The sequence below is a fragment of the Haplochromis burtoni genome, unplaced genomic scaffold, assembly GCF_018398535.1.
Source record: "Haplochromis burtoni strain Fernald_Lab_line unplaced genomic scaffold, NCSU_Asbu1 Contig_66, whole genome shotgun sequence".
Taxonomy (NCBI): Eukaryota; Metazoa; Chordata; class Actinopteri; order Cichliformes; family Cichlidae; genus Haplochromis; species Haplochromis burtoni.
Window position 1 is genome coordinate 263,648 of NW_024582427.1, and position 25,759 is coordinate 289,406.

General features: G+C 41.8%; 1 protein-coding gene across 9 annotated transcripts in view; it reads left to right on the forward strand.

Annotated features, from left to right (window-relative positions):
• The window catches only part of LOC102313948 (rap guanine nucleotide exchange factor 6), a 136,406-nt gene that overhangs the window by 71,611 nt on the left and 39,036 nt on the right, over window positions 1-25,759 (forward strand). For all 9 annotated transcript variants that reach the window (XM_042221410.1, XM_042221411.1, XM_042221409.1 and 6 more), the window contains 3 exons: window positions 17,313-17,444; window positions 21,634-21,814; window positions 23,485-23,621. In XM_042221410.1, the coding sequence (XP_042077344.1) occupies window positions 17,313-17,444; window positions 21,634-21,814; window positions 23,485-23,621 (450 nt within the window). The remainder of the gene's footprint in view (window positions 1-17,312; window positions 17,445-21,633; window positions 21,815-23,484; window positions 23,622-25,759) is intronic.

Here is a 25,759-nt window from a genome sequence, read left to right on the forward strand (position 1 = left end):
GATTGGGTTTTTGCTTTAATCAAATATTAGTTAATTAGCATTTTAGGGATTCATTATCATTGTTTTTGCAGCAGCTTAGCTTGTTTATCTGGATGTTATTACTGTTCCTTCTACCGGCTGCACACGCAGAGCTAATTTATCCTCCATCTACAGCTGTTAAGGTTTCATCCAGCGTGGCCCGTTTGAAGTCCGTACTTAATTGGTCGGCGTCTGTGATGAGCCCACCTTTTGCAAAGGTTAATTAAATTTCCCTGGTTCCTCTTATTACTACTGCTCTTTCTGAAGGTGCAGTTGCAGTGCACAGACACGGCCGTGTGGGGTTTAAAGGAAACAGAAGCAAATCGAAAGTGTTAGCGTGGACTCCAGTTGGGGTTTTTTTCCTCCTTATGACAGTGTAATTTCATCCATCGTGAGATCTCAGGGAGGAAGGGATGAGGAAAGGGGCAGGGCGTGATTTGAAGATAAAGAACACAGCCAGAAAAGAAAGAAAGAAGGCAAGAAAGAGAGAGAGCGATAGGAGAATAACTCAATGAGTATAAGAAAGTACTTTTAGTCCACGAGAGGGTTTCACAATTTTAGAATTGACGTCCTTCTCAGAAAGGCGGCCAATTATTTTCTCTAGAAGTGAGCCTCCTTTTGAAAGGTTTTGGCTTTATTGAACAGGCTGGGATTGGCGATTTCCTTCCTTGCTGTGATCTCGGATTCATCTCGAATGATTCACCGGCCTCTACAGCACCAGTGCAGTCCATGCAGCTTCGCAGTGAATTATGGCGAGTCCCTATTTTAATTTGCCTAAACACAATTAATAGCCCCGATAGCTGAACAAGCTGGGCTGCCACTGAAGATCTAAGAGTCCAAAAACATAGCGTAGGTTATTTAATTCAAACAAATCACTTAGGTTTACTCAGCTGCCAGCTGGCTTTTACAGTCTCCAGCTTGGATTACTACAGACTTGGAGAGGAACCCCTGTGAATGAGCTACAATGGAAACTAAGCAGCTTATTTTGCCATGTTAGGTGTCTTTTTTTCAGTATTATTCTAAAAAGCAGCTCTTACCATGCTCACTTACTCCAGCTTCTAACATCAGAGGGTTAGTTATTGAAATATTGACTGAGTGGCTGGAAATTTGGCATCAGATGACAGGCAGCCAAATGTAGGCCAGTGGAGCTGTTCTGTGGGTTTCTCTTCTGAGGGATCAAGGCCTAGATTTATTTACTTACTCCAATAAACACCCTGAACATTAAGCTTGAGGTCTTTTTTTGAGGAGGGGGGCATAGTCGCCTTTAGAAGGCAGTTAGTTGTTTGCTTTATAAGGAGCTTTCAAAGTCTTGCTTGGATTTTATAGTTTTATTGTACAGTGTTTCTGGATGAACTGTCCCTTTAAATCACATCCTGCTCATCCCAGCGGAACACAACCTCAGTCTACATCCTCCCGATGCTGGAAGACTTGTCAAAATGTTCTGCTGCTGAACTCTCTGAACCTCCCTGCTGCTTACATGAGTTCTCTGTTGGGCTGTCTCAGCTTCCTCTGTTTTTTGTTGTTGTTGTTTTTTGTCACTTGCGTTTTCTCTCACTGTATCTTTAAATCTCATTTCTGTTAGCGAGAGGACTTCCTGATGTCTTCCTCTTGCCCCTTTCATTTCTTTCTCAGGGACTCCATCCTCTTCTGCCTGTCCACCTCTTCTTCTCCCTCTACCTGCATCTATTATTAACACGTCAATAACGGGGCCCATGTGTTGTTGTCATCCTGATGCTGCCGCTGCCACTTCTGTTGCTACCCTGCTGGGTTTTATCCTCACTCACGTGCACCTCAGTGTCTTATAAATCACACCAACTCTTCTAAAACCAACCTCTGCTCTCTGTTTCTGCACCAAATCCCACCCGTTACTTATTAACCTTCCAAGGTCTCGTATGTTCTTTCGACTCCTTTTTGCCGTCGCTCAAAATCAGATTCACTCATGTTTCCTCCAACTTGTAATGCTGTTTTACCCCTCTGGATCGCTGTGGTGTGAATAAATAAATAAATAAATAAATTTATTTATACTTGTACTAGATAAGATTTCTTATTGAAACAGGAAATGTCACGCTTTGCTGATAAGAGGATTCGTGCTCAAAACAAGCACATAACTTAGGTTGAAAGTAATTTCCTCCTCAGCTGCAGATTTCTCTGGCATAGGCCACCAAGTCCAGACTCGTGGCTGACCCAGACTGCTGCATTTGCTTCACTCAGCAATCAATGGATCTTGCTGAACATTGACATAATCAGCTTGTATGGACCCATGCTGGGTCGAATAGTAATGGGGCTTCAGAGGCATTGGTAGAGGAGAGCCAGCGTGGGATGATGGATTTAGTGCCAGAGCATTCAGACCCAGGCGAGGCAGGTCAGGGAGATGGACAGGTAGGGAGACGAAGCATCTGGCATACTTTATTTGCAGCAATAACAGGAAAACTGCACTAACTCGTTATCACGCAAGATGGGACTGATCAAGTGAATGGCTGGTTTAGTAAAATTTAACAGGGTCCAAATTAGATTTGAAAGACCTTAAATTGATGTAAATAGACCTTTCAAAATACTTTGCATGTTGTGTAAGATTTATATGATATGTGTTTTAGCTACAGTTACTGATCTGCCGTCACCATCAGATCAGACTGGATAGATGGCTATATTAAACTGCTGAAACTCTATTGAGTGGAATGCGGAGATTAATTATTCGTCAGTGCAGTCTATTGACCCTTTGCTTAGTGCTGTGGCTTCATGCCCAGACATCCGTGCAAGGCTGATTAGGAACTGAGCACCTTCAACATTTGTTTTTCTTTTTCTTTTTTTTCCCCTCCAAGGGCCAAAAATATGGCACGAATTCTTAACAAACAGCAGTGCAGTGGTTAGCACAGTCCCCAAAAACAAAAAGCTCCTGCTCTCCCCTGTTCCCACCTTCGCCCTGTGTGGCTTCTCTCTGGGTTTGGTTTCTACCTACAGCCCAGTGACATGCTTGTTGGATACATTTGTGATTTAAAATGAGTGTGAATGTTGTTCGTCACACTGTTAGCCATGTGATAGACTCATGGCTGGACTCCAGCACTCCTACCACCATGTATGAACGTGAACTTGGAAAATCAGTTTAACACTGCTTTTAGTGTCATATTCGAAATAAAAATGCTTTGCAAAGACGAGTTTCTAAACACTTCCCATAATGACTTGACTTGAATGACTTTTGACCAAAATTTCAGCATAAATAAATATTTGATTTTTAGTATGTCCTACAGCCCACATGTTGAAGTCAGAATGGCTGTCGATGATAAAAAGCTCTTTGTACTGCGGTCCTCTGCATCATGAGATCAGCAGATGAAATATTAAGCATTAGATAGATGAGCCATGGCTCCCTTGGTACATGAATATGTTGACAAAACCATTTTTATGCTCTCAGAGCATGACCTTTGCCAGGTGAGGTAATGCCATTGCCTCTTCACATTGGCCCTGACAGATTTTCCTTGACCTCCGCCCTGCAGACAGGCTAATAGACGAACTGACAGAATTCACACAGGCAGTCAAGGTAATGTGGCCTTTAAGCTCAATAGATGGGGAGGAGGGGCATCCAGAGAGAGAGCCAGAGAGACGATGGGACAAAGGGAGAGGGAGAATTGGAGTTAGAGACAACAATAGAGAGAGAGAGCTTTTAGCATACCAGGGGAGGTCTAGAATATCATATGCACAGGAAGTAGGGGTGATAAAGATCAATATGGATTGCATTAAGCCAAGCCATGCCCTACTCACCTCCCATAAGCCATAAATTACTCTTCAGTCCTTTGTAAACAAAAACACGCATTGCTTCTTTCTCATTTCCATAAGCGTGTCTCATAGAAATCTTGAAGATTTCTTAAAACTAGAAAAGCAGCGGTTGCAGACTTGTGAGCATGCTGTACAGTGTTATTAAGTCATCATGCTGTTGAATCATTCTCCATGTGAAAAATGAAGGTTTCAGGTTGCATTTGGATCTCTTGGCTTTTTTGAGATTAGATAAAAATGACATATTTTATTACTCAGTTGGTCAGAATGGTCACTCAGGTTGAGCCGTATTTGGACTCTGTGGATATTTAGATAGACTTCACACTTGCATTCAGTCTGCTTCTGTTTCTCTGCAAAGAATAGATGTTTTGGTGGATAATGTGGCATTCCCATCGACACCAGTGTCACTGCAAGAGTTCAAATGGACTCTTATCTCTGCATTGAAGTACACTGCGAGGACTCGTAGGCAGTTGGATGTGTCAGTCATGGGCCTTGTTCACTGCCATTTAAGCTGTGAAGCTGGCGTATCTGAGGACCAGCTCCGACTTGTTCCAATGGAACATTAAAGGACTTTGTACCTCCCAGGTACAAACTGACACTCTAAGCATGCTCGTTGAGTTTGACATCTTTTTTGCTTTTCACTCAGAAACAACTGACTGATTGCTCGCGCGCACTTATATGCTATTTTAAAGCCGGATTTGGTTGGTAGGTTGTTCTTGTCGGGTTTTCACAATTTACTGATTTGCTTTTAACCACACTGTCGCTGCTGTTTACCTTTTTGCAATGCAGGATATGGTTATGACGACACACCACAGTGTGATGTTAAAGTTGAAGCTGTTGTGAAGCAGCTCAAAGGAAAAGCACTTGCTTTCTTAGTAGTTTACCACACTTTTCTTTTTCATGTAATAGTAAGCGGGGCGGGGGAGCGCTCTGGGATTGAGTGTTTTAGTAGTTAGTGGCATAAAAGGGCCTGTGTTGTATCCTGAATGGTGTAATTATTGTCCATTAGCTTTGATAGGCTGAAATTTTAGAGTGAAAAGCCCACTCAGGCCCTGTTTGCATTCACTGGCCCAAGCTGGTCAACATTACAGCATTAAAAGGAGTGAAAGTGAGACACTTTGTGCATAAAATACACACACACAGACACACGCGCATACACTTATCACGTGTCCTCATCTACAGCCGTGCATGTGACCTATGAACTTAGCAGATTTGCACTCTTGTATGCATTTTAACACCCGCAAATGCACAGAACAGTAACCACACACATACAAGAGATATGCAAAAACATTCATTTTCTATATACAGACTCCACCTGTGTATATAAAGAAGTACAACTGCCAGACTACACACCCTCAGCACACACACAAGACACACTCTAGTGCTGATATTTCAGCCACTCATGGCCCCCACCCACTCAATTTCACTTGCTCCCATTATTTCACTGCTATTGATCCACATCCCCCTCGTCCGCCTGCCGATCCAGAGAGCCTTTACTGGATAATTTTCAAGGGCATTTATAAATGCAACACGGGGTAAATGGGTGATTGCCATGTGGCTGGTTTTTATATGCTGTTGGTTGTTTTGTGAATTTGTGAGAGGGGAGAGTGCAGGGAAGCATTTAGAAATGGGAACCCCGAATGGGTGGAAAAAAATATGATGAGGCCGATCGTGGAAGATTTTCTCCTCCTTTGTGCATTTCTAATTTGTAGGAGTTAAATTGTTTAAAACTAAAGTAACACTTGACTTGACATTTCATTTCTTTTGACTTCAGTTGAATTTTTAAGGTCTTTCTTTTTTCTTTTTTTTCTCCCCACCCTCTGCTTTCAGGCATTTTTACAGCCACCTTGCACATTAACATTTTGGCACTGAATATTTAAACAAATGTAAAAACCCTTTTCTGAAATACAAATCCACATCTGTAGCCTGCGTTGTGGCAGGAGAATGGAGTCAAATGATTTTAGATTTATATAAAAATGAGAATAACTTTTTCAGACGTTAAGAGCAGGTCGTTTGCATGTACTTGCTTTACTGTTAAGCATTGTTTTTGTGAGGTAGAATAAATTTCCTGCGGTACTAAAACTGCAGTTAGTTCTGTTTGTTTGGCTGAGGTGTGTGCGAGCCAACAGAGTGGAACGGGATCCAACATTAACAAAAACACCAAAAGAGAACCACGGGTGGAGCTGCCCCCTTAAAGTGGCCTCTGGGTCAACCTGTAGGGGTGCCAGGGCCGTGCTGTATGTGTGTGTTTGTGTGTGTGTGAAGCTCTGTGGATTTGGCTGCTGGGCAGGAAGCATCTGTTAATTCAGGAGGGCCAGTATGGTATATTTTTGTGCGCGTGTATGTTTCAGTGCACATGTGTTTGTATCAGTATTAAAGCCCAGTGTTTTGCCTTCCCTCCTGTATCCGGCAGACCTGGCCATGGCCCACCTTCCTCAGGGGCTCAGACAGACTTGTAGCTTCCTGTGACACACACAACTTTGTGCACATGCACACACACACACACACAGATACGCGTGCTTAAACGAATCCAAAGAGAGTTAGTGTTTCACCCTGAAAGCCTTTGTTGACCAACAGATAGGGAAAATAATCCCTCATAGCATCCATTTGAGAGATATGAGTTGCATATACTGTACAAAGCCTGCAGAATGCATACAAACTTAAGTAGTAGCACCAGTGAAAATGCTTCTCGACAGTAAATATCGGTGCCATTTTACTCATTTACACCAAATGTACAGATTAAATGTATTCCGTTTTGTAACTGTTATTTTGGTACAGGTATTTGAACTATAGCAGAAAGAAAGGAATATAATGAAAAATGGCAAAGAAAAGGCTTTAAATAACTCTCTCTCCAAGGTGGGAAAAGTCAGATAATCCAGTGATACCTGTAAGATCTAGGCTTTACCAAAATAATTTCATCCTGGTCGCCTAATCAGGGAAAAACGGTAATCCACACAGCTTCTGATTCCTCATGCGCCCTCCACCCAGGTATCGGAGCAGGTGGAGGAGGGAGGTAGATGGGTTGCGCTGGGCTGAGTTCTCCTTTCAGGAGCAACCAGCTCTTGGACAGCGACTGGCGTCTGCTACCTGCTGCCACACATACGCACATGCTCATGCAACACACACGCGGCATGCTAGATGCCAGCTGGAAGGAATTTCCACTAAAGCCTGGTTGTAATACTTCCAGTCCGCCAGAGAAAGTGACTGCGGGGATGCCGACCCATGCTAATTATCTCCTTCACTGTGTAAGCCACCAGACTGAGTGTCTAGTAAAAATTGTGTAGGATGACTTGGCATGTAGAGCCATCTCATTCCAAGAAAATCCAGACTGCTGAGGTTCACGCTAATCAAGGCAGGAAGGCTGATAAGTAATGTGTTATTATCACTCCTAATAGCTCATATTATCCCCTAAAAGTCACGAATATTGCAAAAGAAACTAGCGTTTAGGCTTTGGAGTGGTGCTCAGGATTTCGGAGCCAAGGATTTGGGATTTACTTGCATCTTAGAAAACAATGACTCCATTCCCCCTGGTGATTTTTAGATTTGTCATTATTGTGTGGACTTATTTGAAAGCCTTTGAACAGCACACCCTCTGCCAAGGCCTTTTTTTTCCCTCCTTTGCAGCTTTAATGAATGTGGTCAGCTCTCGCCTTGGCAGAGGAATTCTAAGGCAAGATTTTATTTGAATTTTAAGGTGGTTCTGCCACCTTAATAGTCACGCACACTCACAAAGCCCTCTGACACGCATTCACAGAACCTACTTTCTATTGTTCAGAGGTTAATCTCTTTGTTTTGGCAATACAGTAATGTGTTCAGGATTTTCGACTCTGCGGATGATTTATCTAATAAATGAGGACATTACACGCGCGAAAACTTTCTACCTTGTTTATCTTTCCTTTCTCTTGTCATCATGCTCTCTATGTCTCTTTCTTTCGTGGGACTACAGGGGCAAAAGTCACAGGCCTTTGGCAGTGCTGGTGCCATTCAGCTTCCCGTCTGTCACAATGCTGGCAGCACACGCTGTGGAAACTGCCAGCTAATGGCTGTTTATCCACCGCAGAAACTTGCCAGCCAATGTCTGCCCAAGCTAAGAACTTGCCAACCAATGATTGTTGAACCTTGTACCTCGCAAACTATGCCTGCCAAATCACAGGATGCAGTTTCTTTTTGCTCAACTGAGAATTGATGGATTTCAGAGAGTTTTGGATGGATGGAGAATTCCCAGCTCAATTTCAGGGAGAAAAAAAAAAAGTCCTTCATGTTGTCCCACTTTCAGTTTCCAGCGATTAGTGCCCAGTTTCTCTTTCCAGAACATTTTTAGCATACGTTTCTGACAGAAAATGAAGAATGGTTTTTGCATCCGTAGGATCGTGCAGCTTGAGATACCACCGCATAAATGATATATGATTATATAGGGAAAACATTATCCCTCCTCTTTCCCTAAGCAGCATATTGTGTCTAATCCCATTAAGTTTAAGATGATGCATGTTGGCTTCAAAACTACTATCCCTTTTTATTCTCCCTGGGATGATTAGTTTATCTTTTTCCAGGAGTTTAATGTTAAATTGTGGTGCGGCGGGAATAATATGGTCGGGCAGCAACACACACTTTCAATCTGGGCATTAATTTCAGGAGTTATCTTGCCACAAGTAAGAGCTTTTAGAAAGTAAAGCTGAATGGAGATAACAGAGCCAGGCAGGACGGTGTGTTTGTGTGTGAGCGAGAGGGAATCCATCCATTCACATGCAGTCGTCTCTGCTCGGCAGTATTTGAGTCCTCATCTCCTCATCTGGTCCATAACTACACACACACACACATTCTCTTTCTCTCTATGTTACATGCTTTTCTTTGCAGTTGTCACCTCTAATTTCAACTTCAATTCATTAAATCTCCCCTTGCTCCAGCTGGTGCAGACACTGTCTCACACATATGTGTACACACACACACACATAGCCAGAGATATGGAAGTCTGCACTGAGGTAGAATATTGGAGACTTTTTATCTTCATCAGTTCCCACACTTTGACTTCATCCTCATTCTACCCCACACTGTCACTCTTATCTTATACTCTCTGCCTCACACTCTGCTACCTTTGCTCTATCTCTCGCTTTCACAAAGGCACATGTACACACTCATTTCAGTTTCAATCATATTCTGCACTCTGCCTTTCTCACTCTCGCTTGCACTTCTTTCTTTTGACTCGGTCTCCCTTTGTCTCTGTCGCTCACATTCAGTTAAGGTCCCTCTATTTTCTCCATGTCTCCGTCTGTCTTCCTGCACTGTGTCTTAATCCAGTCGTCCGTGGGCTTGCCAGTAATGGAGTAGTGCTGAGCCCATTCGGTAATCTTAGTTGTCCTAAATGAAGCCTATAGGTGCGTGCAGTTTCCGTATCGTAAACTCTGTCTGAGTGTACATAAATAAATGCATAAATATATGTGCGTGTATTTTTCTCTTTCCATCTGTCTGTCCACCGGTTACAGCTTTAGAGCTAACAGTGGCCTCAATTGATCAAAGCTTTCTCCAGCACTACAGGGCGAAATCCGCAGCTTCAAAATTTATGTGTGTACTTGTGTGTCTGTGTCCCTGTCCAGACATCAGAGGCTATGTTCTCACCTAGCTAGTCTGATGAGGCTACTCGCAGCCTTTTTACTCGTCCTTGCTCCCTTTGAAGCTGATTTGAATGTGGGTTTTTGAACCAGCAGAGGGGGGAAAAAAGGCAAGAATGGAGAGAGTCTTCAAAAACTTGGCAGCAAATGGGTTCAGGCCAGAAAAGAAGGTGTGAGAAACTACGACAAGGGAGACTAGACAGCGGCGCTTGTAATGAGGGTGTAAACCACAAGACGAAGATGCGAGCCGGTGGTGATAAACGGCGAAAAAGAAGCGGAGAAAGCAGAAAAGCGGTGGAAATCTGATTCGGGGTTTGCGTTGAATGTTACATCAAAGAAATTATAAGCTGTTTGTGCTGCGTGGCAGCAGCATTGTTTCTCGGTGCGGAGATGCACTGCTGTCGTCTCTGATGTGGTTTCTGGTTTAACAGCCTGCTCTGAGACCAAAGTCTGCACGGTTATAGCTGTTATCTGTCAAAGACATACTGTCACCAAGGCTCCCCGTTTTAAAGGATTGTGCACTAAATAGTAAGGAGGAAGAGTTATGAAGGTTCCTACAGCTTCTGTTCAACAAGATATTGCTAAACTCGTCTTGAATTACTTTGGTGAACTTATATGATTTTTGCACTTGTGATGCAGCTTGAGAGCACCTCCACATATAAAGACCTATGAGTTTATCTCTGAGCGTATAAGTCTCATCAAATCATTTTTAGGTGATTAAAGTAGAAGTTTTGAGCCGCCATAGGTTTATATACATTATGTATGTCAAGCTTGGCTCTACACCTCGGGTCATGTCAAGGCTGTTTGCCACTGCTGACACCTACAGGCCAACCATGTTAAGTGTCAGATACCCCATTGGTGACCTCACTATGCGTCGCCATGCTTTATTTAGTCAGCTCCGAGGTTATGAGTAGTGTATAGTTGGCACTTTGAGATCTGCATGGTGGTAGAAATGAGCTGGCAGCCCGGCTGCCTGGATGATTAATGGCACTTGAGTCTTGACTTCGGTCAGGCTCAACCCTCTCCGTCTATATTAAGAACCATCATGGCCTGTTTTTGTTGTATATTCTTGGATGTTACAGCAGTGAGTTATAAACTTTTACGTGTGGTTTTGGCTGGTTTATTCAGGTATTATTAATAACGAGGACAGTGATAAACGTTAGGCATTAAATGGTGCTTGTGTCGCTGTATTTGCAAAGGCAGTTTGGGCAACTCTTTGCCTCTCTCTTTCAGTTTAGTGAGACATGAATATACTGATTGCTCCTGCCTCATTTCTTTTCTGCAGCCTAGACTATGCATACGACTTGGCTAAAATCAGGATTTGCCATTGATCTTTAGCAAAAAGCTGTCTTTCTGTTTTCTCATTGCAAACACATCACATGTCATTAAATATTCATCGAGCTTTGTTCGTGTCATTGTTATTTGGACCCACTTTAATTGTCACCCTTATCAAGATTCATGAGCCTCATCACACTTTCTTTAATTGCTTACTCGTTCTCTACATTGTTCATCTCAGTGTAATGTTCTCATATATTCACCACTGCTTCTCTGCCTCATTCTGTGGTGCATTTCTTTTGATCTTTGCTCTGTTTCTTTCTGTTGTTGTTGTTGAGGTATCTGATTGTGTGTAGGAGTCTCTGATTATCAGTGGTTTAGTGAAGTTTCAGGAGTCTTCTGCCATTCAATTGTCATACACAGTGTGTATGCGCATATAGGTTTATTAGAGCAAAACATAAGCAGCATCTTCTCTGGCACTTTTATGATATTTCAAATCAACCAGTGCACTATGCTAAATAGCCCATGTCACTCGGTGATGTCTTCAGGATTTCCAAAAACCATCGAGACCCCAACATATCTCTCAAACTCAACCTAGCAAAGATAATTCCAGCACTAAAATGCTTTTTAAGAAAGCCAGTCTCTGGTCTCTGCTGGCAAATGGCTAGTCTGAGCTTTATAGCCCACTTTACCACTGAGGTAATAGGTGGAACATAGCAGTCATGCTCACAACCAGTTAATCTCATTCTTAAAACTGGATGCAATAAGTAAAGGGGGGGTTCTCTAGAAGATGGAAAAGAAGAAACCATCATAATATATTCTGAATGCTTTATTCTGCTTTCGGGGACTTAAGTGGGTCTCCAGAAAGACAAATGTAGTTATAAAGAAGGCTTAAGATGCAGAGGTATAATTTCAATGTTGATAATGTATTTTTAATAATAATAATACATTTATTTATAGGCGCCTTTCAGACCCTCAAGGTCACCTTACAGTAGCACGTAAACAATACCATAAAAAACATAAGAACAATGTGTGTATATATAGCAAACATGGTAGATAAAATTTAGACATAAACAGTCATAAAAGTATAAAAGCAAATATAAAAAATTGAGCAAGGTAAAAATGGCCTAAGACAGATCAGGTGTATGCAATTCTAAACAAATGGGTTTTGAGTAGTGATTTAAAAGTGGTGAGACAGTGTGTGGTCCGTAGAGCAAGTGGAAGTGCATCCAAAGTCTCGGGGCAGAACAACTAAAGGCTCTGACTCCCATGGTAGTCAGGCGAGCAGGTGGAACTGACAGAAGGGAAGCTGAAGAAGAGCGGAGTGTACGAAGGGGTGAGTGTGTATGGAGAAGATCGGATAGATATGGAGGAGCAAAGTTATGAAGCGCTTTGAAAGTGAGAAGCAGGATCTTGAAATTGACACGGAGGTGAATTGGGAGCCAATGGAGCTGTTTAAGAACAGGTGTTATATGTTCAGTGGATCTAGTTCTGGAAATAATACGAGCAGCTGTATTTTGAACCAACTGCAGTTTATGGAGGGATTTATGAGGTAAACCATAGAGAAGAGAATTACAGTAATCCAGACGAGATGTGACAAGAGCACTGACAAGTATGGCGGTACTGTGTGGTGTGAGTGAGGGACGAAGACGGTTAATATTACGGAGATGAAAGTAGGAAGACCGAGTGATATTATTTATGTGCTAGGACAGAGTGCTATCGAGAATGACACCAAGACTCTTAACCTGAGGGGAGGGTGTGACAACAGAGTTATCAATGGATAACTAATTATTTCTCCCTTTTGGAGGAAATGCCCTTATTTAGGTGGTTAGATTGCAATGAGCTATGATTTTATGTAACCACTGGCTTTTATTCAGATGCAGTCTAGTTATATTAGTTTCTACCCACAAAGTCTTTATTGTGGCTTACTGGATGATTTTATGAGAAGTAAAACAACAACACTGTACATCTACTGAAAGTTTTAAATGGAGATTTTGAACATAAAACAATAATGTTGCAACGTCATCATGAGTATAACTCATGCACGAATGAATTGGTCAACTCGGGTGAATTCTCTTGGCTTGTGGGTCATCTGCAACATGCTAGTGATCTGGGAGCTCCAAATGAATTCCCACCATCTTTGGCCATCTTACTTAGACTACGTCTGCGTTACACCCATTATTTCTCTCAAGTTAATCTGGCTCTATAAATAATTGCTGCTGTGAAAGCTCGGCTTGTTTGGTAATGTATAGAGTCTGCTCGAGCCTCCTGTGATTGTGCCCGCTCGTTGACATGATAGAATTGTACAGCTGAAGGAACCTTTCACATTTATATTTAATCTCCCAACTCTCATCCTTAATGCATGAGGAGAATGGGAGACCCCGACACCCCACCCCCCTACTTCGTGGTTTGGCCTGTTGGGAGAGGAAAGGAGGGGGATTAGAGCAGGATTAAGTCTGTGTGAATGGGAGCCACAATTATTCACTTCCACCATCAGTCAACTTTCACCCCTCTAACCGTTTAGTCTCTCTGCGAAACCCACAAAGACACGTGTTCGTGTTTTTTGTACGTTCTAAAACACATCAGAGTTTAAACTTTTTATTGAGAATTTAATCTTTTTGCCTGTAAAAGATTAAATTTTACCTGCAGATTAAGTTGTGTGTTCTCAGATAATGATTGAATCATCCGTCTTTCTTTGCATCCTTGATATAGAGAGTCAGTAGGTTATAGTCTGGGCATCCTTCAGCTGTGGGACACCAGCCAGTGTGTGAGGGCTTCTGTAGCAGCCAGCACTTTTCCTTGTACTGGACGTTGATTACAATTGCAGATAACATTTTTGAAAGCTAATAAAAAGCCAGATCATTGCCAAACAACAGCCTATGGTTTTGAGATTACATTGCGGCTAATGTATTTCCCTCCTTTGGTCGTATGCAGCCAAAGGTTGCTCAAATGCGATTTGTCATTAGTTCTTGTGCTACAAGACAGGAACTGGAGAATTTTCAGTACTAAAAATTGACCTCCTTGTTGACAGGTTCTTCATGTTCAAGTACTGAATTGGTTTATAGAGATTAGTCGATCATTCTGGTGCATTAGTGTGGTGACATTTAGCTTCAGCTACTCTAATAGCTACTGTAGTAACTTGCAGTTCTGTGCCAAAGATGCCAAAGATTCTGTGCTGATGTTCTTTAAATGAGCACTGCTGAAAGTTACAGGGTCTTTTTGTGGTTGAAAGGGTAGCGTCATCGAGAGGGAAATGTACTAAATTATTGCAGATTTCCACGACAAACCCCTTAAACTCCAACTTAATTTGAATTATAGCAGGATTAAACCATGGTGACCGGTAACTTTTTGCAGCATATGCAGTATGCCATATTAAAGCATTCTTGGGAAAAAATGCAACATTTTTGATGAACTGAAGACAGTTGAGGCCAAAATAATTAAAGTAGCCAACATTTCCTCTCAAGCTGTGAAACTGTGCAGTTCAGAAAGACAGGTATCGATTCTGATTTGATGTTTCTTAATTAAAAGTCACAGCCAAGTCTTGTGTTTTCTCAAGTTTCTGCTGTCACAACTTACTTTATCAATTTGTTGTTGGACCCCGTTGAACTTAACCAGCTAATCGATCGCGATCAACATTTTTCCTCGTTAATATCCTCTTAGGGTGTGTTTGTGAATCTCGATCGGTGAGCAGTTTGATACATTAGTTTCTACCTCTGTGTGAAATCTGTTGAATGAATGAGGGTGGGAGTTTCATCATCACTGCCTGATAACTGCTCCATCACGCAGAAATCAATAAGTATTTATCTGTAATGAAATTAGCAATCGCTCTCTGTCCTCCCTCTCACTTTTTCTCTTCCTTCTTATTCACAAAGAAGCACAACAAACAGCAAAGAGTGTTGCTCAACAATAAGATTGGCGAATTCTCCTTCTGTTTATGGATGATTGTGTGGAATTTAGTCAATAGCATCAAAACAGACTTAATACATGGAATACATGTTGTCTACTGGTCAATATGCTTATATAGCTGTACTTAATAGTAAATGGATTTCACTTAAATGCTCCTTTAGTCACGACTTAAACCTCAGGCCTGACTCATTATGTGCATGTGAATGATACAAAAGCACACTTTGTAATTAGAATCCTGCTATTTAAGTGTCACTAATAGGACTATTAACGCTCTGCGACAAATTTATTAGGGTTCTGTAGTTTTAGACAGTACTTTAGCCGAGTGCTGTCAGATTCTTTTTAAGTGTATGTAAGGGAGACTGAATCTGTAGGGCAAAGCTAACAGGGTTAAACAAAAGTGAATGGATTAATACTGGTCCTAATTGGGCTGATTTCCTCTCATGGCCAGGTTTTAGTCCAAGAATTCATGCATAAATAATAAATAATTTCCTAAATGGCTTTTGCTTCACTACCATCTGTAGCTCTAGTTTTTGAGGATGAGCTCTTTCTCATTCCAGGTTCAGGGGAAAAGGTGGCTGTGCACAGGCTGGCACACTGTGCGGAGTGGAATGCAGAATAATAAGCGCACTTGAAACTAATTTGCCGGTAAAAATGCAGTAAAGAACTGGCAGGTAGATTTGTCTGCAAGACACTTTGATTTTACAATGCACCTACTGTTTTCTGCGAGAAGAGTTTCTCAATTTAAGAAAACAAAACAAAACAGTGTAGTGGTCTAGTGAAACATGTAAGTGTTTGATTTTTAAGTTCACAATATAGCAAACATATTTCACAAAATTGCATTTTAAAAAGCATCCAGATAAAACAAGAAATGTCAGAATAGAAAAAATAGTTAATTTTGAATACAACGCATGTTAAGAACAAGCCTTTACACTTTTTAAACTCCACCCCTCTATATGGATGTGGTTGTGGAGGCCAGCAGGCCTATTAGAAGAGGTGGGGGGTGGCGTACCCCCAGACTCGACGTCTTTAATATTGCATGTTGGTACCCTGGCTCCGTGCAGCCTCGCCTAGCTTCAGTTTGGCTTGGTGAGTCTTTTCCCACCATAGGTTATACGCTCAGACTTAAAATGAGTGTTTATGTGTGCGTTTGGAAGGCAAGTGCTGTCTGATGTGACGATGGAGGAGGTGTGCTGTAGGTTCGCAAAGTGTCGCAGGAGGACGTCCTCCCTCACCCTGACACTGCCCCGGCCCAAACTGGTAAGGCTTGAGATTTTAAAGATCGTCTGGGTTGCTCCCGGTGCAGAGAGGGGAGCACGGACATTGGTCCGCCTGCACATAAAATTGAGGTTAAACAGGTTTAACGAAATGTTTTTAATTCCTCAGACTCACACTCTGTCATCCTCATCTGAGTTTAGGCCAGTTCTTTTCTTTTCCCACAGCTGTTTAGTAGATGCAACATTTGTTTTCTAATTCTGAGCCTCTCCAGCCTTGATTTAATAGACTTGTAGTAAAATCAGCACCTGACATTTCAGACACTGGTGTTTGTTTCCAGTCTCGCAGAGCTGCACGGTCTTTGATCGAAGAGTGCCGCCATTCTCAACTTCACTAAGAACTTTTTTCTATTTTATTTTCCCTGAAAATCTCTACATTGAGGGGCATTTTGTTGTTTTTGAAGCAGGTTTCCTAGTGATGTGTACTGTGATGTGCATTTGGGAATTATTTGGCGTCCAGTTAATACAAATTTCTCTAAAGAGAATTGGAATTCACAATATGGAAACTCGTGACTCGTCCCCCTCTGTGCTTGAAGTGGCTCTGTGGTATGTGAAGCGTCTCGGTTCAGTGCAAACTGAAGGCTACGCAAATGTTTATAGGTTACACCGGTGAGGTTGCTGGTTCTGCGCCTTTGCGCTCAGTTAACACTACAGCACTTTGATGCTCTTGCCTTTGGAAGCCTCTTGACTGTTTGAATGACAGCTTTACCTCATTCTGTATCTGGATTTAGTGTTATTGGAGAGCGAGCTCTCAGCAGCTCAGATTTTGAGTGTATGTGGGCAATTTTCAGCAAACGTGATAACAAAATAAAAACAATATTGATTTTGTTTGTATCAAAGCTCACACGTCTTTGTGGAAATTGTCTTCTTCTCTGGAAGTAGACACATTTATGTATTTACTGTCTTTTTTGTTGCTTGGTGTATTTTCTGATTTAATTGATTAACTTGGAGTTTCATGCATGTGCTTTTGTGCTTATTTCTGCCTTTTTTGGAGGGAGGGAGGGGGTAAATACATTTCCATCTGTTGAAGTTTGAGTATTCATCTGTGTCCTTGTGTGTACTCTGTACATGTGTAAGCTGTCTGTGTAACGAGGAAACCAGGATTTACTGTTTAATTGTTTTTGTTGAGGTCACTCCAAAAATATCAAAGCAACCTCCAAACCTTCACAGTGTACCAGATATCGTATCTGTCTGCACCCCGGCTCATAATTCACTGCAATGTGAAATATCCTGAGCTCCATCGTCTTCAGGTTAATTAGCCCGGAGCATGTGAAACCAGCTGTGGCTTTCAGCCTGATGAAACAGCTGTGTGCGCGCGCGCGTGTGTGTTTGTCACTGTTAACTGTGTCTGTGCGTGTGTGTGTTTGCCTCTTTTGAACCTTGTGCATGTTTGCCTCAGCTGAACTCATATCCTCTTCAACCTCTCTGTTTGTCTTCTTCTGTATCTCCCACTTCCTCTCTGTCTGAGCAGCTTCCTGCCGATCTCAATAAGATGCACCTAACAGACCATGCCCACCAGCAGGTGATGCACATGCCGCCCAGCCAGTCGGGATGCAGTATCGCCAGTGACTCGGGTAGCAGCAGCCTTTCAGATATTTACCAGGTGGGTACCTCCCTGTTTATGGTAAAAGTTTATTGTATTTATTTGCAAATAAACCCACACATAAATATGGATTTATGGATACAAATTTCCACAAAGCTGATTATTTTTCCCTTTCATTTTGCCAAATTCCTCTTCTCTTTCCTTTAATTGTTCAAATTCATTATAAAAAGTCAGTATTATGTAAAATAGGATCCAGCCAGTCAGTTAAAACTACTCTTGTCTCACAAATTACTTGAAGTATCCTCATGCTTTTACTGCAAACAAGCTTTTAATTGAATGAACTCTTTCCAGTCCTGTGATTAAAACCCTGTCTACTGTTTCTGGTCGCGTGTTTTGCTGAAAGGTGAATTCTCTCCATCTTCATGTGTTCTCAGTTTATCAATCAACCCTCCGCCCACCTTCCTTCTAATCCTTTTTGTCTCTCTAATTATTGTGCGTCCTGGTGACTCGTCCCCCTCTGTACTTCCTGCAGCAGATTAAAGGTCACATGTAGAAAATGAACCTAACACTTACAGCTCCATCTTTAGCTGAGCTACAACAGGTAGAACAGCTCAATCTACATAAGGGAAATTCCTACGTGTAAAAGTAAAATAGCCAAAGAAGAGCCTTTGTCTTTGTATCTGTCTAACATTCCTGCAACATTTTTGGCAGTTGAGCAAGCTTTTAAGTGTAGACTGTGTGAGTGATTGCAAATCAGTAACCCATAAAAGCAAACATAAGCTTTCCATGTAATCGTTTTAATCCCTTAGCTCTCCTAATCCCCCCTCTTTACACAGAAAGTTGCACTAAATTTAACATTTCGGCACTGTCTTTCAGCTATCTTCCCCCCACTTTACAACCTACATGCTATATTCTGCACACGTCTGTGAATATGTGTATAGACGTCCTTTTTGACAGTGGCTTGTTAGTTCTGCTGGCTTTAATGGGAACCAGCGTGGCCTGTTTGCCACACACTAATGAGTTAGTTGATGTGCTGGTGCGATCTGTGGGCTCTGCTGGCCACAAAACTAATTTGTTTGTTTCACCCGGGAATGTTAATGCAGCTTATGTTTTTTTTCCTAGGTTCCAGTACATACTGTAAATGTTACAACAACGCATAACAAAACGTTCGCCAACAAGATAACGTTGGTGAAAGATAAGGTTAGGTAACACGGGAGAGTGATCAAAGCAGACAAACTGAGGAAATCGCCACAAATGACTGTGAGGGGGGGGAGACTTGCTGAATTAAAAAAATAAATAAAATGAAATCCTACCCCCTTTCTTTCTCAGGCTGTGACTGCAGATTGATGTAAGTCAGGTCGGCCCGGGTCAAACGTTTAACACAGAGACTCACTCTGTTCATCCTCAGATTAGATATTTATCACACGCATCTGATCCCATCACTTGTCGCTGACCCGGCTCTGTGTTTGTTTACAGCTGTCTTAAAGTGCTGACCCTTCACTCAGCTGTGATCCTCAGCTGTCAGTGCAGCAAACGCTATCTGTTGTGGGTTTTCTCTTACACGTTCTTTTTGTTTTTTCCTCCTTCCGCTCCCTCTTTTATCTCGGCTTAACACTCAGCAGCTCACCTCCCTCTTTCTCCTCATCTTTTCATCACTTTCTTTAACTCCTCGTAATCCTCTCTTATGCTTGTTCGTCTCCTGGCCGTGGTATATCCTGAACCTTTTTGCCTCCTTTCTGGGGATGGGACGTGGTAAAATGCAGTGGTTCGTGTAGATCTGATGCCACATTTCTAAGAAATGTCTCCCTGCCTCAGACTTGATCTGAGACCAGGGGTATTGGCCTGAAAGGGCAGACAATGCATTCTGAATGAACTGGGCTCTCAGAAGCACTGACTGATATGTCGGTGAGGAGGAAGAGAATGAGTTTTTGTCTCTTTTTACCCCTTTTCTCCCACACTACCTACAATGTTTCTGTTAAAAGGGTTTTTGCATTTTGTCTTAGTCTCTGAGACATATTAACTGCATGGACTAATAATTAGAAGGGAAATAAAGTTTCCTATGTTAGATCTTGTACAGTTAATTTTAAAAAATCTGCCTTTCGACAGTTCAATGTGTTAAAGATGCTCCATATACTGCCGTGTCATTTAATTATTACAAGAGGAGGAAAGCACGTTTTAAAAAGTTCAGCTGCACATCTATGTTCGCATACGTTTCCTGGCTTGTTTTTTTTCCATCTTATATTCAACCAGATTAAATTCATCTACTATCCGGGAACAGGAAAGGTCTGAGGAGCAGGTGTGTTTTAAAAGTCCTCTAAATGGCTTCTTCAACCTAATTTATAAAAACAACAGCAGGCCTGAACTTTGAATGGACTATTAGCTCAATACCCTTGGGTTGGAAAAACATAAAAAACACTTTGGCCATGTCCCAACTATCCATAGAGCCTAAGAGCTTGATTGTATTGCTAGCTGGCAAGGCCATCTTACAATCTATAGACTAGGAAATTCACTTTTCCCCACCAGATATCAACAGCTAATATATCTCTGCCTGTCTTTTCAACTGTAAATCCAAAATGTAGAAAGAATGAAGATGAAGGAAAAACGAATAATGTAGCTGAGCAAATGAAGAGATAAACGCACAATAGTTACTGATAAATTTAGGGTAATATTGTTGGGATTTTTTTTTTGTTCAAGCTAAGGCTAATTAATATGTATTTTGCTGGCCACTTTATTAGGCACACCTTACATTTAGTATTGTATGACCACTTTGGCCTTCAGAACTGCCTCAAATTCAACAAGGTGCAAATGTTTCTCAGAGATTTTGTCCATGTTGAATTGGTTGCATCACAGAGTTGCTGCAGATTTGTCGCTTGCACATCCATGATGCAATTCCCATTCCACCACATCCCCAAGGGGCTCTCTGTCTGGTGACTATGGAAGCTATTTGAGTACAGTGTTCTCACTGTCACGTTCAAGCGCTATTCTGTTAGAAGCATCAGTTGGAATATGGATATAAAGATCAGATACTACGAGGACCAAAGTGTGCCAAGAATATACTCTCCCCACACACACACCTTTACACCCTCACTAGCAGCCTGAACCGTTGACACAAGTCAGGATAGATTCATGCGTTCATGACGTTTACACCAAATTCTGACTCTGACATGTTAACCTCGCTGCAGAAATCACATTCGTCTGTAGTCCATCTGCTTCTAGGATCACCATGTGTTCAGAGGTGCTCTTCTGCATACCTTAGTTGTAACGAGTGGTTATTTAACAAAATATCTCTTTTTCAGTAAACAGGATAAATGCTGGAGGTCTAAGTGAATTATGTGGCTAAATGAGCACATGTATTCACATTATTTTGGAAAGCAGACAGAAGCAGGGGTTAAGTCAGGCTTAGCTCTCCAGCTTTTTTAGGCCCACCTAAAAAAGCTAACAGACGGCCGGTAGCGCTGCCACTACCACCAGAGAGCTCCTCGATTCACCTTTAGTTGACGGTTCAATTCCCAACTGACATGAATGGCCTCATGCCCTTTTAGATCCATACTCTTCCAACCATCTGTCTGCCTCACAGAGGAGAAATGCTGTGAAATATGAATTATGAGTGAATGGATTTAAATATTTGGCTGTTGGCCTGGTTTTTTGTAGTCTGGCACTTGGTGTCTGGGTGCAGCTCACGGTCGCTGCTACAGCTGCTTTTTCCAAGGTTATCCTTTTTTATGTTTCGTGCGAGTAAATTGTTACTGAAAAGCCGTCAATGCTAGAAGTTATGAACAATAAGGCTTTTTTTTAGTCTTTATGTCATCACAGTCGCACGTCTTTCATGCTCTTCATTTTTTCAATAATTGCAAATAATTGGTCACCGTGTTGTGCTTTCTAAACTGTCTTGTAATGGCATACTCCTCTTTACAAGGCCTGAGAGGACTCTTGTCATTGTAAATATCAATACCCCCAATTTGAATTTCTAGGTCACGTTATTTTGGGAATTGGAAGCTCGAGAATGATGTGAGAGCCGAGCCATTTGACACTGAGGCGATTTTAGCCCCATCAAAAGCGATTGAATTTCATAATTTAATCTTTTTCATAAGCCATAAGAAAGGAGCCTTCACATTTAATATGTAAAATGTTCAATTCATTTGTCATTTAATTGAGACATGATGGACTTCAAAGACTTCTTCCTTCCTTTTTTTAATGTTACTAACCGACCAATATTCAATTTTTTTTGTTCTTTGTGTTTTGCTCCCAGGCCACAGAGAGTGATTTGGGGGATGTCGACCTTTCTGGACTTCCAGAGGCTGCAGTGGACAGTGAGGAGGAGGAGGAGGAAGATGAGGACCTGGAGAGAGCTTCGGACACTCTCCTAGGCCGAGATCTGGTCCGAGAGTGTCTAGAAAAAGATCCTGTCGACCGCAATGACGACGACATCGGTCAGTTTGACAACTTTGATTTGATTGAATTGGGATAAAAGTGACTTAAAATAAACTGACAGATTCGGGCTGTCTCAGTGGCTATTTTTAGACTCATTTAGTACAGAATGAGAGATGAGTGATATACAAATTTCCCTCTCTCATAAAGACCCCTTGCAGCTGTCCCCAAACACCAGTCTGTATTTTCAAGCAGGCACTCAGAAGCAACCTCATTAACAGAACCAAGTGGGGTCCTAAAGGAGGGTCTTGCATCAGAGAGCTGAGAGAAGCAAAGGCCTGGCCTGCTGCGTGCCTGCTGGGAGGCTGGCCTTCTCATGGCCTTCAGCATTACAAGCACAGCTCATTGAGAGGAAATACCTGACACAGAGAACAACTGAAGGGATAACAGGCTGAACCCAAATTCAACCAACTCTTATTATTCTATTTCACGTCATTAGTTACTTTTTTGATGCTTTTCAGAAACTCTCTGAAAGAATTTTCCTGAATAAACAGATAAAAATATTTTCGCTGGGCTTTCTGGGCTTTAAAAAGACATTTTTCCCAGGCGGTTGATGAATACGTCCTTGGGGCTGATGAGATGGTTAAAAGAAAAATAAAGCAGGAGAGGGCACTTATAGTTTCGAAAATCAGGATCTTTGTTTTTCTCTCTCTTTTTTTGGAACTTCTATTACATTTTTCACCTTTGTTGGCCCCTAAAAATGTAATAAATTACTATAAAGGGATAACTGATGTAATATTTAATTTTTTTTAATATATCACAAGATAGAGAGGCTGTAAACCAGATTTAAGGACAATTGGCAGTCATCAAAATGAACCCTCTGGTACCCTTTAGAGTTTTGGTGCTTAGCTCCTAGTGTTTTTTTTAAACGTGATAAATCTACATTTTATGATCGTTTTCCTCCCATGGAAAACTCTATACGCGTTGCACTTTAAGCTACTTTCCTTTACTAAGAAAAGGGAAGATTTGAACGAGGTGTTAACACCAAGAGGAGTAAAAAGGAGCTACTGAGCCAAGCAGCATAGTTTGCAGGTTGGAGCTGGGTCACTGTGCTCTCAGCTGCAGTGCAGAGGAGGCAGAGGGAAGATGAAGAGGAAAGGTAGAACTTGTAAATGTTTCTGAGGAGTCATAAAAACTAGTAGTGCGCGCTGATCCACTTGTGCTTGGAGGGGTTAGATTTAAGACTTAAGAGCTGATGTGGAGGCATGTTTGCTGTTTGTTTGTCAGCAGCAGTGTGCCAACGCTCAAGCCCAATTTAATAAGATTTAGAGATTAAAATTTTGGTGTGCAATGCAGCATTGTCCTTGGAATTCTGCAAGTCCTCTTCTATTTTTTTTTTTCTATTTTAATCACGAGTTTTTACAGCATTTCAGAGCACCAAGGGCTGAGACGACAAGCATCCTAAAATGTTTTGTGTTTGTATTGACATTGGCAGTTGCTCTGGTGAAGTATATGAGTAACATTTTCTTGCAGACCATTTAAAAATCTATAGATTGTTTTGGAAATGTTGCAGTTTGTCTGTGGTGGGGGAAGAAGAAAAAAAATCAATGTGCATTTTGCCCTGAACACCTGAGACACATCGCTTTAGTCAGTGCACGGTCTTTTCATGCTTGTTCCTCCTTCTTTTTCATTTGACTTCTTCTCTCTGCTGCTTTCTTTTTGTGCAACACAGAGCAACTGCTGGAGTTCATGCACCAGCTGCCTGCCTTTGCCAACATGACCATGTCCGTGCGGAGGGACTTGTGTAGCGTCATGATGTTCGAAGTGGTGGAGCAGGCCGGCACAGTCATACTCCACGACAAACAGGAGGTATGAACAGGGTGAAAAGGGACACACAGAAGCTGAACAAGTTCTATTTAACCTTCAGAATTCAATTCTTCAACAACAACTAGTGGTATTCATTTTTCACCATCCTATTTTGCCACTTTACTGACTTAGATTAATTGCTTCCAGTGTAATTACAGCATGCAAAGTATGTTTTTATTATATCTGCTTTGATAACACACTAAATTCCCTTAACAGTTAAATGAGTGTTTATCTTTACTCAGTCTGACACAAGGTCTGTTTGCTGAGTTGCTGAATCTTAATTGGGCAATTAATGTAATCACAGTAGAAAAAAAAATCTTAACTTTGCCTTTTGTTATCAAGCAGAACAGTGATGTAACCTTTGAAAAGACATAAATAAGTGCACACAAGTATTAAACAGTTGCAAACACGCCAACGTACCCATTATGGAAAGCAGTGATGTAGATGTGGGAGCATATAAAGGCCTTCACACATACGAAAGAAGAACATATACGGAGCAACGTGCGCTTTCCCGTGCACAGGTGCACACACATCCTCGCCATCCTAATTCACGAGGCAAAACTGGTATGTGCAAAGTCACCGCAGCATATAAGCCCCGTCAATCACTCGAGCTGCTACACAGCTAATTAATTAAGTTACATGCCTGAGAAACGGGGGCCCTGTCATGGCTGTTTGGTTACATGCAGCAGCATTAGAACTGACAGGGTGATAAATGGCAATGAACTGCCAGCCGCCGAGCTCGGAGGAGGACGGGAACACACATCAGCAGGGCAAAACCATAAACGCGCACTTTAGTGGAAAGAAGACACAAATAGGTGATGTGCGTCTGTGTAACCAACTCCGTACCGTCTGTGTCGAGGCAGTTGATGGGCATTTTTCCTCCACTCCACTGCCTCTCTGTGGACTCTGTGTTGAAGGTCAAAAAGAAGCACTTGGCCCTTCTCGGAAGTGAGCATGACTTTGCTAAGTGAGTGTGAAGAGGGAAAGGAAAATAAAGAGTCTAAAGTGGTATTACAGATGTAGAAAAGAGAGAGAAAGTGCTCCATATGCTGGAAAGGAAGCGAAAATGGACAATGGGGGAGTCGAGGGAGCGTCGCATGGAAAGACGCTTTTGAAGAAGAAGAATTTGTCCTTATGATCAGGGGTTAAAGTGGGATTTTGCATGCGAGAGAAACCTCAGTGCAGCTCGAGGAAAAGAGTGACTTAGAAAATAAGTCGCATATTCGTTTGTTATGGGAGCTTCAGTAGATTTTTCTTTGTGTACAGGCTGTAATTAGCTGTGCTGCTACATGCAACCTTTGAATAACAGAAGTAAACGTCTTATAGTACATTTCTATACTTCTTCATAGAATGAGTTAAATGCTAACAAACAAAATGAGCTCCATTCGTACAACCTACCCTACTACTTGGTTACATTGTATGTTTTGGGTGGCTGTGGCTACAATGTAGCTTGCCATCACCAGTGTGTGAATGTGTGTGTGTGAATGGGTGGATGACTAGTAAAGCGCTATACAAATACAGGCCGTTTACCATTTTCTCTTGCTGGGAGAACTGTACCTTTTAGCTAGCAGACACATTGTGTGACAAACTGCGCGGAACCAACTTGCGTGTTTGGCGATTTTTGATGAGCTGTTTAAAAAGATGTCCCTCTGTTTATGCACGCTCCTCTTCAGTCGGGCTTGCTAGATACTTTAGTCCGGCAAGGGCAACTTCACATCTACACCATGAGCGCATCACAGGGATGCAAAGGTAAAAGAGAGGTGTTGAAGGTATAAGTGGGGCCTGGGGATGTGTCTGTGCAGTCAATGGAAGCAATGACATTTTAACTCATACCACAGTAATATGTATTAACCCGCATTTCAGACTTAATTACTCATTTCCTGGCGGGGTTAGAACGCCACTCCAGATTGATAATAGGAAATAAGAACATTTTCCCTACCCGTGCAGGCTTCATTACTCATAGCAATAAATTCAGATGGGCTATCCTACAGGAAATATTATATTTGTGTAAAGTTTATTTAAAAGAGAACTTTTCTTCACAGCGCATGTGTTGCGAATCATCGTAGCCCACCTTATTAGCATTTTTATTATTTATTAGCATTAGAAATTGATGTGGGAGCCAAACTGTGAAGCACAGAGGG